At 41.5% G+C, this 16,125-nt stretch overlaps 1 protein-coding gene across 2 annotated transcripts in view; it reads right to left on the reverse strand.

Annotated features, from left to right (window-relative positions):
• Positions 1-9,506: 9,506 nt before the first annotated feature.
• The window catches only part of ZDHHC20 (zDHHC palmitoyltransferase 20), a gene marked incomplete at both ends in the record, with an annotated part of 72,241 nt that continues 65,622 nt past the window's right edge, over positions 9,507-16,125 (reverse strand). For both annotated transcript variants that reach the window (XM_080690205.1, XM_080690204.1), the window contains 3 exons: positions 9,507-9,544; positions 12,922-13,037; positions 15,316-15,405. In XM_080690205.1, the coding sequence (XP_080546331.1) occupies positions 9,507-9,544; positions 12,922-13,037; positions 15,316-15,405 (244 nt within the window). The remainder of the gene's footprint in view (positions 9,545-12,921; positions 13,038-15,315; positions 15,406-16,125) is intronic.

The following is a 16,125-nucleotide window of genomic DNA, read 5'->3' on the forward strand; positions in this document are numbered from 1 at the left end:
TTAACTCCAAGCTATACTTCCAGTCCTTTTTTCTTCCTTTTTGAAACAGGGTTCCACTACATTGCTAAGAGTCACCTTGTTGCTGAGGCTGTCCTGGAACCTGAAATCCTCCTGTCTAAGCTTCTCAAGTACTGGGATTATATGTGTGTTGTAATGGGGTTTTAAACCAGGGGCATTTTGCCTCAGAGCTACATTCCCCCAGCCCTTTTTATTATTTGGAAGCAGGTCTTACCAGGTTGCTGACAGCCTCACTAAATTGCTGAGGCTGGTTTTGTGTGTGTTACTGGGGACTGAGCCCCAGGGCATTCTACCTCTGGGCTACACCCCCAGACCTATTTTAATTATTTTGAAACAGGGTCTCACTAAGTTGCATAGGGGCGGTGAACCTGCAACCCTCCTGTCTCAGCCTCCCAGTACTGGGATTACAAGCATGTGCCAACATGTCCTTCTAAAAATGGCATTTTCTGCCGGGTGTGGTGGCACACGTTTGTAATCCCTGTGCTTGGGAGACAGAGAGAGGAGGATCACGCGGGTTCGAAGGCAGCCATGCTGGCTTAAGAGACCCTGTTTCCAAATAAAAAAGCATAAAAATAGGTACTGGGAGTGTAGCCTGGAGGTAGAAGGGTTTCCAGGAACCCCAGTACTACCAAAAAAAATTTTTTTTCTTATGGAATTGACCGCTAAAAATGGACATTAAGTGATGTAAAAGGATTCATCACCACTGTTAACATGATTTTTTTTTTGTGTGTGTATTACTGAGGATTTAACCCACAGGCATTCTACCTCTGAACCATTTGCCATTCCTATTTTACTTTTATTTTGAAACAGTCTTGCTAGGTTGATGAGAGTGTCATTACTTGCTGAGGCTGTCCTTGAACCTGTGGTCCTCCTGTCTCAGCCTCCCTAGTATTGGAATTACAAGCATGTGCCACCAGGCCTAGTTGACCAATTTTATCTCTTACTTGGAAGTTAGGTCTTGCTAGGTTGCTGAGAGCCTCACTAAGCTGCTGAGGCTGGCTTAGAACTTATCCTATCTCAGCCTCCCAAGTACTGGTATTCCAGAAGTGCGCCTCTATGCCCAGGTGAAATTAATGGTTTTTAAACATTTGAGCTGGAGCCAGGTGTGGTGGTACTCCTGTAATCCCAGTACTTTGGAGGCTGAGACAGGAGGATCTCAGGATCAAAACTAGCCTCAACAATTTAGTGAGACTTGCTAAATAAAAAGGACTGTGGGTATAGCTTGGAGGTAGAATGCCCTTGGGTTCAGTCTCCACCACGACCAACACACACACTCCCCAGCACCACACACACAAACATTTGGACGTGGTAATGCACATGCCTAAAGTCCAAGTACTTGAAAAACAGGAGGATTACAGGTTGGAAGCCAGTCTCAGCAACTGAGACTGTTTAAAAATAAAGACATCGTGCTGGGCGCAATGGTGCACACTTGTAATCCCAGCATTTGGGAGGCTGCAACAGGAGGATCACGGTGTACAGACAGCCTCAGCTACTTAGTGAGGCCCTGTTTCAAAATAAAGAATAAAAAAATAGTGCTGTGGGTATAGCTTGGAAGTAGAATGCCCCTGGGTTCCATCCCCAGTACCGCCAAAAAAAAGACATTGATGGGACCCATTTATTATTATTGTTATTATTATTATTAATTATTACTACTACTACTATTATTTTTTTGTGGTACTGGGGATGGAATCCAGGGGCATTCTACCTCAGAGTTACACTTCCAGCCCTATTTTTTTTAGTCTTTTTAGTTTTTGAAACAGGGTCTGAGTTGTGAAGGGCCTAAGTAGCTGAGGCTGTCTGCCAACCGCGATCCTCCGGTCTTAGCCTCCCAAATGCTGGGATTATAAACGTGCACCACCACCCCGGGTTGTAATCCCTGTATTTAAAAGGCTGAAACATAAAGACTACAGGTTGGAGAACAGCCCCAGCAAGTAGTGAGACATTCATTAACCTAGTGAGATCCTGTTTCTATGAGATCCTGTTTCTAAATAATAAAATTGGACTGGAGGTATAGCAGCACAAAGGTAAAATGCCTCTGGGTTCAGTCCCAGTACCACAGAAAAAAGACATTGGTGGGTGTAGCTCAGGGGGGAAATGCCCTAGGTTCAATCCCAATACAAAAACTCGTGTAATCCCCGTGCTTGGGAGGCTGAGACAGGAAGATTGCACAGGTTCAAAGCCAGCCTCTGCTGCTTAAGAGACCGTTTCCAAATAAAAAACATAAAATAGGCCTGGGAGTGTAGCCCAGAGGTAGAAGGCCCCTGGGTCCCACCCCCAGTACCACACACACACACACACACACACACACACACACACACACACACACAAATGTAGCTTTATTTTGTTCTAATTTAACATACACCATCAGTTGAAGATGTTTTTTTTCAGATAACCTTTTTCTAAAACCAGGCATAGTGATGCATGCTCGTAATCCCAGTACTTAGGAGGCTGAGTCAGGAGAATCACAGCCTCAGCACCTTAGTGAAGCCCTCTGCAATTTAGGCCCTCTGCAAAACCCTTTTCTGAATAATAGTAACAATACCTAAGCACTTTGTGTTACTGTGCAGGTATGCTACTGTGTATATGAGAAAACAGTTAAGGAACCTGTTCAAATGCACACCCAGTAATAAAAGAGGCTTGCATTTGAAATGCTTTATAATGCAGGTTTTTCTTTTGTGGTACTGGGGGTTGAACCCCAGGGGCATTCTACTTCCCAGCTATACCCCCAGCTCGATTTTTAGTTGTTGTTGTTGTTGTTGTTATTATTATTATTATTATTATTATTATGAAACCCTTCTATCTCTGGGCTACACTCCCAGACCTATTTTATATTTTATTTGGAAACAGTGTCTCTTAAACCAGAGAGGCTGGCTTCGAACCTGCACAGTCCTCCTGTCTCCACCTTCCAAGCGCGGGGATTACAAGCGTGCACTAACACGCGTGGCAATTTTTAATTATTTTGAAACGGGGTGTCTCACTAAGTTGTGGAAGGCCTACGTAGCTGAGGCTGGCCATGAAACTGCGATCCACTGTCTCAGCCTCCCAAGTACTGGGATTACAGGCACACACCACCATGCTTGGCTTGGGATTGAACCTCAGAGCCACACTCTCAGCCCACCCTCCCTTTTTGTGGTACTAGGGATGGAACCCAGGGGCTTTCTACTCCTGAGCTCCACCCAGGCCCATTTTATTCTTTTCTTTTTAAGATATGGTCTAAGTTGCTGGGGCTGGTCTTGAATCTGCGAACCTTCTTGGTCAGCCTCTAAGTACTGGGATTACAAAAGGATGAGGATGCACCATCATGCCCAATTTACTTTGTTTCTATTTTTTCCTTTCACAGTGCTGTCCTGCAGTTTTTGTTTTTGTGGTACTGGGGGTTGAACCCAGGGGCATTCTACCATCCCTTTTTATTTTTTTGCTTAGAAACAGGGTCTCAGTAAATTGCTGAGGCTGGCTTCAAACCTATCATCCTCCTGTCTCAACGTCCCAAGTACTAAGACTGCAGGCCTGCGCCACCATGCCGAGCTCAGAGTTCATCTCTTTCCCTAACTATAAATACTACCAGGTCTGCAAGCTGACTAAGATAGTAATTTATTTGGCAAATACATAAACAACACTTGAAAAGCAAGACTGTATCTTTATTAATAAAGTAATTATGATTTTTGGAAAAAAAGTTTTAAAATGTTCTGTGCATATGTTAATGTAGGTTAAGCCATCCAAAAGACAAAAAGAGTCAACATGAAGTCATGGTCCAGGATCATACAAATAAATACAAGCCTTACAGTACTTGGTAAATAAAGACAACCAAGGTAAACTGTATTTCAAACTTCTTTCTATAAAAGCATATTAAACATCACATTAAAATACTGTCCATCTTTTCTTTTAAATGGGCATAGACTCTTTTGCAAGCATGTACAAATATAATTAATAGCTTTCTTATTCTTTTAATATGTATACAACTGCTTCTTTATCAACCCAACAAAATAATATAAGGTGAAGTCATTAGAAAAATATGGACCTTTCTGAGTCTATATTGCATTTTAAATTTAAATGGAAAAATAGTCTAGATCATTATGAAACGCATGGATTTCAGACATAATTACCTGTATCTAATAGATCGTTAGATGTGGTTTTTATTTTGACTGAAATGCAAAAATATGATTAAGTTCTTAATATCAGATTACATAAAAATACTTTCAATTGATAGTAGTGCTAGTCCTAGAACAAAATGAAAGTGAAACTCCTTGGAAGGTTCCTGTCTATCTAATGTCCCAAATATATGCTGTCCAAACACTAAGCTCTAATGTACACTTGCTTTAATGGAGATCTCATATGTCTGATCATTTTAAACAGTCCTGTAAACATAGTCAAAATCTGCTTCCTAATAGAAATAGAATTCAAGTAAACATTTCATACTTGATTTAAACTAACCTTACAATTATACTCACTTATGACATATTGGCTCATAACCACTAGGTATGTAAAAAGTTTAAAAAAAGTACTTTTATGTAAAGATGAAACTAAACTCTGTAAACATGTTCATTTTCATTAACCACTACACTGCAGCTGCTCTTTGGTTGGCATGGTGATACTGGTTAGATGCCTCAGGTATGGAATCTTCAAGTCTGTACCTAGGCAAACCAAGTCTCTTGTCTAATTGGTTTTAATGGCAGCGGCAAGACCTGAAGTTCCATCTCGTTGTCCTTAGATATTATCAAGAATGTTCAAGTGTTTGAAGGACAAAAAAAGAGACAGTAATTAGAAATTTTGGCAAGGCTTCACTTTGACTTTTCCTTCCCAAATAGTTGAGAGCAATAATCAATAGCAGTTGAAGTGCCAAAGCAGCTGCCTGTCCCTGGTTCCTGCACCACTGGATGGATGGCCCTTCAGAAATAGCCAGCAACATGTGTAGAGAAAAGTCAGCTAGGCATTTCAATGCCGCACAACAAAGGTAACTAGGGCAAACACACCTTTAGTTCAAAATCTTTGAAAAAGTGTTTACTGTGCTCTTAAAGATGTTAAATAACAACTGAGAAAAATTGGGAAAAATTTTAATTCCACAAAAATGCCTGAATAGGTTTCAGGAAAATTATGCTTCTTCTATTGTTAGCCAGATGCATGCAAATCATCTGTTCTAAATAGAAAAATCCTCACACAAGGACCACAACATTCCTGAAAGTAATCAAGCATGTTTAAACATTTCCTAATTCCTTATAATAGGCAAACCACCGAGCAAACATCATGTTTCTGGTTGGTAATTGCTTTTTTTTTTTTTTTTGGTGGTACTGAGGATTGAACAGCATCCTACCTTCAAGCTACATCCCCAGCCCCTATTTATCTTACTTGGTTTGAAACAGGGTCTTGCTAGATTGCTGAGAATCTTGCTAAATTGCTGAGGCTGTTCTCAAATTTGTGATCCTTCTGTCTCAGCCTCACAAGTACTGGGATTCCAGGCTTGAGCCATGGTGCCCAGCTGGGTAAGTGGTATCTCTTAACTCTCATTCTAGCTTTCCAGAATCAAGATTAAAACTAAAGAGTTGAAACAAAGGTAGAACTGTCTACACTATAATATTCCAAACTATGTTTTCAAAGCTAACTCATTCTTTTGGTCCAAAGGGAGAGTTAGGCAAATTCTTCAAATTGTAAACTTGGAATAACAATTATAAAATTCATGCTAGATTAGGAAAGTAGAGCATACTAATTATAATTGCAGAGTATATATTAACTGATGTTTATAAAGTACTCCAAAAACATTTGTTGGATGGATGAAAAGCAAGGTTATTTTGCAAAACTGGGTATGCAGAATTAAAGGTCATCCAGTCCAACTAAGGATGTGCCACCCTGCAGTCTAGCACATGAGGAAGCTGCACACTGGTGCTAAGACAGCGCTAGAGCTCCCCACCCACCTGCTGGAGTGACCCACCACTGTGGGTGTGCGAGCTCATCTGGACCATGTAAATCAGGACTAACATCTCTGCGCTGTGGACTTTTTACAGGATACTGCACTACTGTCTAGAACCCAACAATTCTGTCACTTAGCTTATATCTGAAAAAGAGAAGCATATAAAGTGAGAAAGGGGCTGTTGTTAGGAAGTCACATTAAAAATTTTTTGCATTTAGGAGTAGAATCCATTTTTCAGGAACTGGGATTTTTTTTTTTTTTCGTGTGTGTGGTGCTGGGGATTGAACTGAGAGGCATTCTACCTCTGAGCTACATCCCCTGTTTATTTTTTATTTGGAAACAAGGTCTTGTTAAGTTGCTGACAGCCTAAGTTGCTGAGGCTGGTCTCAAACCTATGATCCTCCTGTTTCAGCCTCCCACGTCTTGGAATTACAAGTGTGTGCCACCACAGCCAGCTAGGGACTGGGAATTTTAGATGACTACTCAGGCTTAGAATTTCTTCCTAAAAGCTGCATTATTCTAAAGTATTTCTCCCTAGTTTGAACTGTATTGTAAGTCACTTGTTTAAACTACTGTAGGAATACTATAAAAAGTCTTAAATTTTAGATATTATATAAATTGAAATTTGAAAGTCAATTCAACAGCATGTTTAGTTTTAAATACCTTTACAACTGGAAAAACTATATATTTTACAGTACTGGGAAGAGAACCCAGGGCCTCATGCATACTAGGCAAGCACTTTACCACTAGGCTACATTCCCAGCTCCTTTTATTTTGAGACAGGGTTCAGTAAGTTGCCCAGGCTGACCTTGAACTTGCAATCCTCAGCCTCCCCAGTAGCTGGGATTATAGATGTGCACCATCTCACCTGGCTTGGAAGTCTTTTTTAACAGCTTACAATATGCTACTTTTCTCTCTTTTCTTTTAGCCACTTTTGTCGATCCCTACTGTATGCAATTTTTAGTAACATATATACCTCTGTGTTTATCTGCCAATGTAAATACCCCTGAAAGCTCAACAAAAAAGTAATTAAAAAGTGGAGTACTCAAAGTATTTCTTATACTGCCAAATTTCCTTTAATCCTTGGGCATATACTATACTATGTGGTTTTATTAAGCCTCTCATTAAGCCTTCTATTAATTATTCCAGAAAGTTCTATATTTTAAATGACTATATTTAGATAGTTGAATCCTTCTGAGTGTTATTTTATAGCCAGCAATAAAAAAAACTTTATAAAAATGTTGAAAAGTATAAAAGAGTGATTATAAATTAGCAAATACCCAATAAAAAAAAGCAGTTACTTTCTTTCCCTTAAATAATCCAGGCTATAGTAATTTAGATGCCACTCTTAGCCACCACTGCCCCAGACTTACTTTAATTAAGATGGGTTTTCACTTGTGTTTTGGAGTGAGAATGTACGTGGATATTAACAAAGAACTAGACTACTGGAATTCAGGTATCAACAAAATACAAGTGCCATGTACGTGATAGCTCATATTACAGCATCTCAGAATAGATCAGTATTATTCCCAAAGTAAAATTAAGCCACTTTTGACCTGTGAGTCAAAGCTGCACAAATGAACACTTAAAATTAAGGCCTCATTCTGCTCTGCAGTACATCCGTGGGTCCAGCAAACTGTACAGTTTTCCTTTTTTAAAAAATATATCTTTATCATACTCGAATTGTATTCCATTGATCATTTTCTTGCAAAAAAGACTGAAAATAGCAGTCCGCAACGTGTTTTTATACACCTAAAAAACAAACAATTGATATATTAGTTAAAACTTTACATTTTCTCAAAATATTTATTAGATGGTTCTGTGAGATAAGATATAAAGGTGATAATATTACAATTTGGGAAATGAATTCTTTACTACTACTGGCATGATGAATTTTTTTTTGTTTTTTGGTGGTGGTACTGGGGTTCCTGGAAGCCCTTCTACCTTCAGGCTACACTCCCAGACCTATTTTATACTTTTTAAATTTGGAAACAGAGTCTCTTAAGCCAACGCGGCTAACTTCGAACCTCTGCGATCCTCCTGTCTCCACCTCCCAAGTGCGGGGATTACAAGCGTGCGCCACCACGCCCGGCTGAAGATTTTATTAAGCAGTGAAGAAAGGGTAATCACTGACTTTCATCCCTAGACCACCATGATGAACAGAGAGGTTCCCTCAGTATCCCTGGCGCTGGCATGGATGCCAGTGGAGACCTCATGCCCACCCATGCCTGTCTGGAGGCTGCTGTGAAGCAGATGTCCCTGCAGTGACTGTCAGCAGACGCTCCCTGGGGAAGCTCAGAAACCACAGCACTGGGAGCACTGCAGGAGTAGGCACCAAGTGCTGTCCCCCTGGCTGTGGTCACGCATACAGATCCTGCATCCCCGTGTCATTGCAGCCGACTCTGCCTGACAAGATCCCCAGTCTGGGATCTAGTTCTGTCCCAGGGCTCTGGTGCCAGGTCCTCTGTAGGCCCTGGCCTGATGCCCTGCAAGCAAGTGAGGCAGCGGATGCTCCCTGGCTGGGATTCCAGATGAGATCCCTTAGGAAAACCAGCTCTCTGCCCTAAGGGAGCAGTACTGGGTGTTGGTCTACACTACAGGCATGTGGGAGCCTGTTACGCAGCAATGTTGCATGTGTCTGTTGCTGTCTTTTACAAAACCAAATAACATCAATGGACCTTTATTTTTCTGTGATACTGGGGATTCTATCTCTGAGTATACTCCCAGCCCTATTTTATTTTTTATTTGGAAACAGGATCTCACTAAGTTACTGAGGCTGTCCTTAAATCTGCGATCCTCCTGTCTCAGCCTCCCAAGTACTGGGATTCAAAGTATGCGCCACCTTACCCGACTCAAAATTCGCTTAAAAAAAACAACAACCCACAATTAGTAAGGTAATGCTAACTGACTAGGCTAGCTGTCCACACATCAATATTAAGCTAATCTGCCAGCCAATGTTTATCAACACTGTGTTGTAAATTTTAAGATGTGAGGTTGTTCCCAGCATTGGGGAGGCCTAGACAGGAGGACTGCAGTTCACAGACAGCCTCAGCTACTTAATGAGGCCCTTCACAACTCAGTGAGACCCTTTTTCAAAATAAAGAATAAAAAATATGGCAGGAGGTGTAGCTTAGAGGTAGAATGCAAGTGGGTTCCATCCCCAGCACCACAAAAAAAAAAAAAAAAAAAAAGTTGTGAGCACATGCTTGTAATCCCAGTACATGGGAGGCTGAGAAGGAAAAATCATAGGTTTACGGCCAGTCTCAGCTACTTATAGTAAGGCTCTCAGCAACTTAGGGAGATCCTGTTTCCAAATAAAAAAGGACTAGGGTGTAGCCCAGAGGTAGAATGCTCCTCGGTTCTGTTCCCAATGCCAAAAAAAAAAAAAAAAAAAAAAAAGAAAAGAAAAGAAGTAGTGAGGTTATGGGAGATGTTTCTTTCAGTCTTTCCTGTATTACATTTTACTAATATAATTGAAAATAGAAAAAAAATTAAAACCCTGCAAATTGTTTTGAGGTTATAAAATATGCAAAAACTACATTGTCTTACCTTGCTTATCAAATGGTTAGTTATGGACAAGAGGTACTCAGTTTTCTACTGCCACTGTAACATGGTTATTTGTCCCTGTAAGCACATAATTATATATGGCATGAAAAAAAAATTAAGTTCCTGGCTAAATGGTAAAATTGATTATAGTAAAAACAACTACTACGTAAGCACTAAACAGGCTTTATGGCACCAACCACTTGCCTTTCTTATGGCACACAAAAGTGAATGAAAAGCCTTTCAGTGTTGGAAGTCTAGATTCATGCTTATTTCTTATGAAAATATCCACTGCCTTTAAAGGTGTTTTAGCAACAATAAGAGGTTCACAAAATAAAAATTTCCACTGATCTTATTCAAGAGTATATATATATTTTTTGATGGGTCCCAGCAGCATTCTACCTCCAAGCTACACCCGCAGCTCTATTTTTTATTCTTTATTTTGAAACAGGGTCTTACGGAGTTGGGAAGGGCCTAAGTAGCTAAAGCTGTCGGAGAACTGCAATCTCCTGTCTCAGCCTCTCAAATGCTGAGATTACAAGCATGTGCCACCATGCCCAGCTTATACAAGAGTATAATGATCTTAATGAAAGCCTAAAATTCTATAAAGAAAATGTTTTAAATGATGCTAAAAGCCAAAAGGAGCCTCCTCCTTAAAAAAGATCTGAAATTGGAAGAGCAAATTTCTACGGTATTTTCGGGATCTGAGTGTCACAAACTACTTTTTCACAAGGTAAGATCATGATGATGTTATCACTATTAAGAAACATCTCATATGGCTTAGGCTGTGATGCTAATTAAGTAGCCAGAAGATACTGTAACCCAGGTCTAATTAGAAATCCCTCCAATTTTATTGACTACTCTATACCTCGTCCACAATCTATGAACTGACCAGTAAGTTATTAAGAAGGGTCAAAACAGCCGGGCATGGTGGTACAGGCTTGTAATCCCAGTACTTAGGAGGCTGAGACAGGAGGATCACAGAGGCCAGCCTCAGTTACTTAGTGAGGCCTACTTAGTAAGACCCTGTTTCAAAAATAAAAAGAATAAAGCCGAGCATGGTAGCACACGCTTGTAATCCCAATACTTGGGAGGCTGAGATAAGAGGATGGCAGGTTCATGGCCAGCCTCAGCTACTTAGGCCCGCCACAACTTAGTGAGCCCTTGTTTCAAATAAAGAATATAAAATAGGGCAGGGCAAGTAGCACAGAGGTAGAATGCCCCTGGGTTTAATTCCCAGTAGCCACGGGAAAACAAACAAACAAAAAGCAAAAACTGGGCTGGGCCGAGTACAGTGGTAGATCACTTTTAAAGCATGAGAGGCCCTGTGAAGAAAGGAAAAGAAAAGAGGAAAGGGAAGGAGAAAGAAAGATGGTCTAAATGCTTGGTGCACTATTTTTTGTGATGGTACTGAGGATAGAACTCAGGGCTTCATGCATATCAGGAAAGCACACTATCACTGAACTACACACCCAGCACCTTCCCTTTCAAAGTTTGAGATGGGCCTTACTAAGTTGCTGAGGCTGGCCTCAAACTTGGAATCCTCCTGTCTCAGTCTCCTGAGTAGATGAGATTATTACAGGCGTGTACCACCACACCCAGTTGGGTGCATTTTTTTTTTTTTTTCTTTTCAGTGCTGGGGATTGAACCCAGGGGTATTCTACATCTGAGCCTCACCCCCAGTCCAATATTTTATTCTTTATTTTGAAACAGAGTCTCACTATGTTGCTGAGGGCCTCACAGGTAGCTGAGGCTGGCCATGAATTTGGATACTCCTATCTCAAACTCCTAAGTACTGGGATTACAAACATTTGCCACCATGCCGGGCTGGTGCCATTTTTTTAAAACAAATTTTTTTGGTGGGGACTGAACCGAGGAATGTTCTTCCTCTGAGCTACACCCCCATCCATTTTTTAAAAATATCTTACTTTGAAGCAGGGTACTGCTAAGTTGCTGAAGGTCTCATTAAATTGTTGGGGCTGGCCTCGAAGGCCTGGGAGTACAGGTCAGTGGACTTTTTAATTTTGTGGTAGTGGGGATGGAACACAGGGTCTTTCTACCTCTGTGCTACACTCCCAGACCTATTTTATATTATTTATTTATTCATTTTTGCGGGTCTGGAGATGGAACCCAGGGGCATTCGACCTCCAAGCTACAGCCCCTGCCCTATTTTTTATTTTGAAACCGGGTCTCACTGAGTTGCAGAGGGCCTCACTAAGTAGCTGAGGCTGTCCGCGAACCATGATCCTCCGGTCTCAGCTTCCCAAATCTGGGATTACAAGCGTGAGCCACCACGCCCAGCTTTATTTATTTTTTATTTTTAAAAATTTTCTATTTTTTATTTTTGCAGTAATGAGGATGGAACCCAGGGGCATTCAACCTCCGACCTATACCCCCAGCCCTATTTTTTATTCTTGGGCCTCACTAAGTAGCTGAGGCTGTCCAAGAACCACAATTCTCCTGTCTCAGCTTCCCAAATGCTGGGATTATAAGTGTGCACTACTGCCCCCGGCTCTGACCTATTTTATATTTTATTTGGAAACAGGGTTTCACTAAGTTGATGAGAGTCTCACTAAGTAGCTGAGGCTGGCTTCAAACCTGCGCGATCCTGTCTCAGCCTCCCAAGTACTGAGATAGCATGTGCCACCACAACCAGCTTAGTGCACTGTTAATTTTAACTATGGCAGCAAATAGTACAATGCTTTTCAAAAATAATTTTCAACTAAGTAATAGCTGGGACTCTAAAAATAATGGTGCTTAAGACACTATTCAAAATAGTCCATGCTAAATTGATTGCCTATGACTAAGTAAAGAAATATGTAGCTGGGAAACAAAAACCCAGATAAACCCAACAATATGTCCTCAGCGGCTACACGTGCCACACTCTCCCCTCGCCCCAGCCTACCAAGACAAACAAGGCTCCAGGCACAAGATATTTTTTTTCTTCTTTTTTTGTGGTACTGGGATGAAACCAGGGGCATTCTACCTCTGAGCTACACCCCAGCCCTAAATTTATTCTGTATTTTGAAACAGGGTCTCATTAAGTTGCAAAGGGCCTCACTAAATAGTCGAGGCTGTCCACGAACTGCGATCCTCTTCTCAGCTTTCCGAATGCAGAGATTGCAAGCGTGTGGCACCATGCATGGCAAGACTTGTTTTTTAACTAGCTTTCATGTTCTAGTACTTCTTTTCCTTTTTCTCCCCTGTGGTACTGGGGATTGGACCCAGGGGCATTCTACTTCTGAGCTATACCCCAGCTCCTCCTCTCCTTTTTGTAGTCTGGACTAGAACCTGTCTCTGCCTCCCAAGTACTGGGATTACAGTTATGTGCTACCATGCCTGGCTAATTTCAGTATTTCATAAATATCACCAATATAATTTTGATGTTTTCACATTTAGTAAAGATGGTTTTTAGCTGCACAGATGGACACGCCGTTTTTTCAGGTGAGAGCTGTTACCTGGTCTAAGTGCGCTTTCCTCAGCTCCATTCTCCAGCCACTGAGATTCACTGTCCAACAACCGGTTTTTTGATTCACTAAGTGGTCTGATAGGAAAAGGTTGATTTGAGCCAATACTGAAAAGAGGAGCAAAGAATTTAGTAAGCAGTTTAATGTTCAATTAAGGATACTTAATAAATTAATAAGCAGGAAATTAGTATTCCTTCTCCTAACTGTGTGAGGGCAACTCAGGTCTCAGCACTCTGAGAAGCTATCTTGACCAGGGAAGTATGCCCACAGCCCCCCATGAATGTTCTCTAGCCCCAAGACTGGGCTCTAATACTGCCAATAAAACAAAAGAAAAACAAGCTGCAGAGGCCAGTCTGCAAAGTTTTAATGCAGGTTAATCAGGTGCCATAGGTAGTAAGGACAGGTGAGGAGCCATGTCTATGGCCAGGACAGAAAAATTACCTGTCATTTCCCAAGTTTTCTGCTTTCTACCTCTGCAGTTTAGATCTAAGGGGAAAAAATGATTCAGTGATTTAGCGTAGGCTTATTTTTCTAGCTAAAGGACCAGGGAGGGAGGGAATGGAGGCAGGAAGAGGGAAGAGGGCTTTCTACTGTGGGTCAGGCAGGGTGCTACGTGCTTTCTACATGTCGCCTCACGTCACCGAGGCCGAGGCGAGGCGAGGCCGAGGCGGTTTCAAGGTAACAGCTCCAAGGCCTAGGCCTCAGCATGGAGGTTCTGAGAACTACCTTCTTCTGACATTAATATGCTAGCTTACAACTTATCACCCCTTTTCCCCTGCAATTTATTTCTGTAAGAATTATGTTTCAAAGGTTTCATGTTGAGAGAACTCTAGCTTCTTTAAATTTCATTTAAAATGAGCTATTTCATTGAATTGATGAAACAGTTGGCTTGCCACCCAAATATTATGAGATTTCCTCTAAAATAAGTAAGAAAAGCCGAGCGTGGTAGCACACGCTTGTAATCCCAGCATTTGGGAGGCTGAGACAGGAGGATTGTGATTCGTGGCCAGCCTCAACTACTTAGTGAGGCCCTTTGCAACTCAGTGAGAACCTGTTTCAAAATAAAGAATACAAAATAGGGCTGGGAGTGGAACCCAGGGGTTCTATCTTCAGTAACACACACACAAAAAAAAAAAAAAAAGAAAAAAAAAAGAAAAGAAGAAAATGAGTAAGAAAAACTTGTATCTCAGTCCCTAGTAATTATTTTGACATTGCAGTTAAAAACATTAAAATAAATGGTCACTAGGGCAATGACTAATTTCTTTGAAAAAATAGACTGACAGCAGCCAATTTAGACTCAAATCTTGAAAGATGCCCCTTAGGTTCTGGGAAGACCAACATGCTTGTTTCCTAGTTGGCCCAGACACTTCCAGCTTTCCCTGTGTGTCCTAGTGTAATTACTAATATGCTTAATCAAGCAATCTCTTTCTTACTCTCAAAAGCATTCTGGTTTGGGTGATAAAAAATAGTTATCCTAGTCAGGTGTGCTGATGTAATCCCAGCATTTGGGAGGCTGAGACGGAAGGATCGCGGTTCATGGACAGCCTCGGCTACTTAGTGGGTCCCTTTGCAACTCAGTGAGACCCTGTTTCAAAAAATTAAAAGACAATGCCAGGTGTGGTGGTGCATGCTTATAATCCCCGCACTTGGGAGGCTGAGACAGGAGGATCACACAGGTTTGAAGCCAGCTTCAGCTACTTAGTGAGGCTTTCAGCAACTTAGCGAGACCCTGTTTCCAAATAAAATATAAAAAAGGTTTGGGAGTATAGCCCGGAGGTAGAAAGCCTCTGGGTTCTACCCCTAGTATCACACACACAAAAAAAAAAAATTAAAAAAAATTAAAAGACAAAGCCGGGCGTGGTGGCACACGCTTGTAATCCCAGCATTCAGGAGGCTGAACCTGGAGGATCATCGGAGTTCACAGACAGCCTTAGCTACTTATTGATACCCTTTGTAACTCAGTGATACCCCGTTTCAAAAATAAAAAGACTAAAAAGCAGGACTGGGGTTGTAGCTCAGAGGTAGAATAGCCCTGGGTTCCATCTCTGGTACCACAAAAACAAAAACAAAACAAAACAAAAAAGACTAAAAAGTGGGCTGGGAGTGTAGCTTGGAGGTTGGAGGTACAATGCCCCTGGGGTTCCACCCCCAGCACTGCAAAATAAATGAATAAATAAGTAAGTAAATAAATAAATAAATAGTTATCCTAAGCACATTAGGAATGTACATTAACCATCAGTCAAAAAAAATACAAATAGAACTTCCTTTGCCCTGTCTAGACTGGCTTACTGGATTCCTGCCGTATACATCCGTAAGACATGCAAGCACAACACTCGTAGGTGTCCTGTTCTACCACGAGAACTGGAAAGGGAGCGAGAAGCACACCTTCTGGCATATTCGCTCGGGCTTGTGACAGAGGCTTGTTCTGCATCTGCACCCACGAGGCGAGTCGGAAAGCTGCAACCGTCACCCAAGCTGCATAAAGAGAAAAGACATGGTCTGAGTCATCGACCAGGGTGCAGCGGGAGGGACTGCTGAGCTGCCACCTCCGAGAACAACTCTGAGAATTCTTTTTTTTTTCTTGTGTGTGGGGCTGGAGATTTAGCCCAGGGGCATTCTACCTCCAAGCTACACCCCCAGCCTGATTTTTTATTCTTTATTTTGAAACATGCTCTCACTAAGTTGCCAAGGGCCTAATTAGCTGAGGCTGGCCGCGAACTCAAATTCTCCTGTCTCGGCCTCCTGAGTACTGGGTTTACAAGTGTGCACCACTGCGTCGGGCTCAGAAACAAAGTCTTCTATGCCACCAAGATGGAGATGCCCAGTTAGCACTCAGAACCCAGTGCTCATGCACCTGAGCAACTGACCTTGCTACCATTATGCAAAACATTACTAGGCTCAAGGAAATGAGATGCAAGTGCCAAGTCCTCACTCACTCAACAACATTCATGACACAAATATCTAGGACTAGGGAGTGTTGCTCAGTGGTAGAGCACTTTAGCATGTTGGTTCTCCAGCAGCACAAAATAAGCAAGCAAGTAGGCAACTTAAATATCTACTGAATGCCAATCATGTTTTGGGTAATTTTGGGGAGAGGGGAGTACTAGAGACTGAATCCAGAGTCATTCTACATCTAAGCTATACCCCTAGCCCTATTTTTTATTTCTTTTCTATTTTATGTATTTACTTTTTGTG

The sequence above is a fragment of the Muscardinus avellanarius genome (genome assembly GCF_963383645.1).
Source record: "Muscardinus avellanarius genome assembly, chromosome: 2".
Classification (NCBI taxonomy): domain Eukaryota; kingdom Metazoa; phylum Chordata; class Mammalia; order Rodentia; family Gliridae; genus Muscardinus; species Muscardinus avellanarius.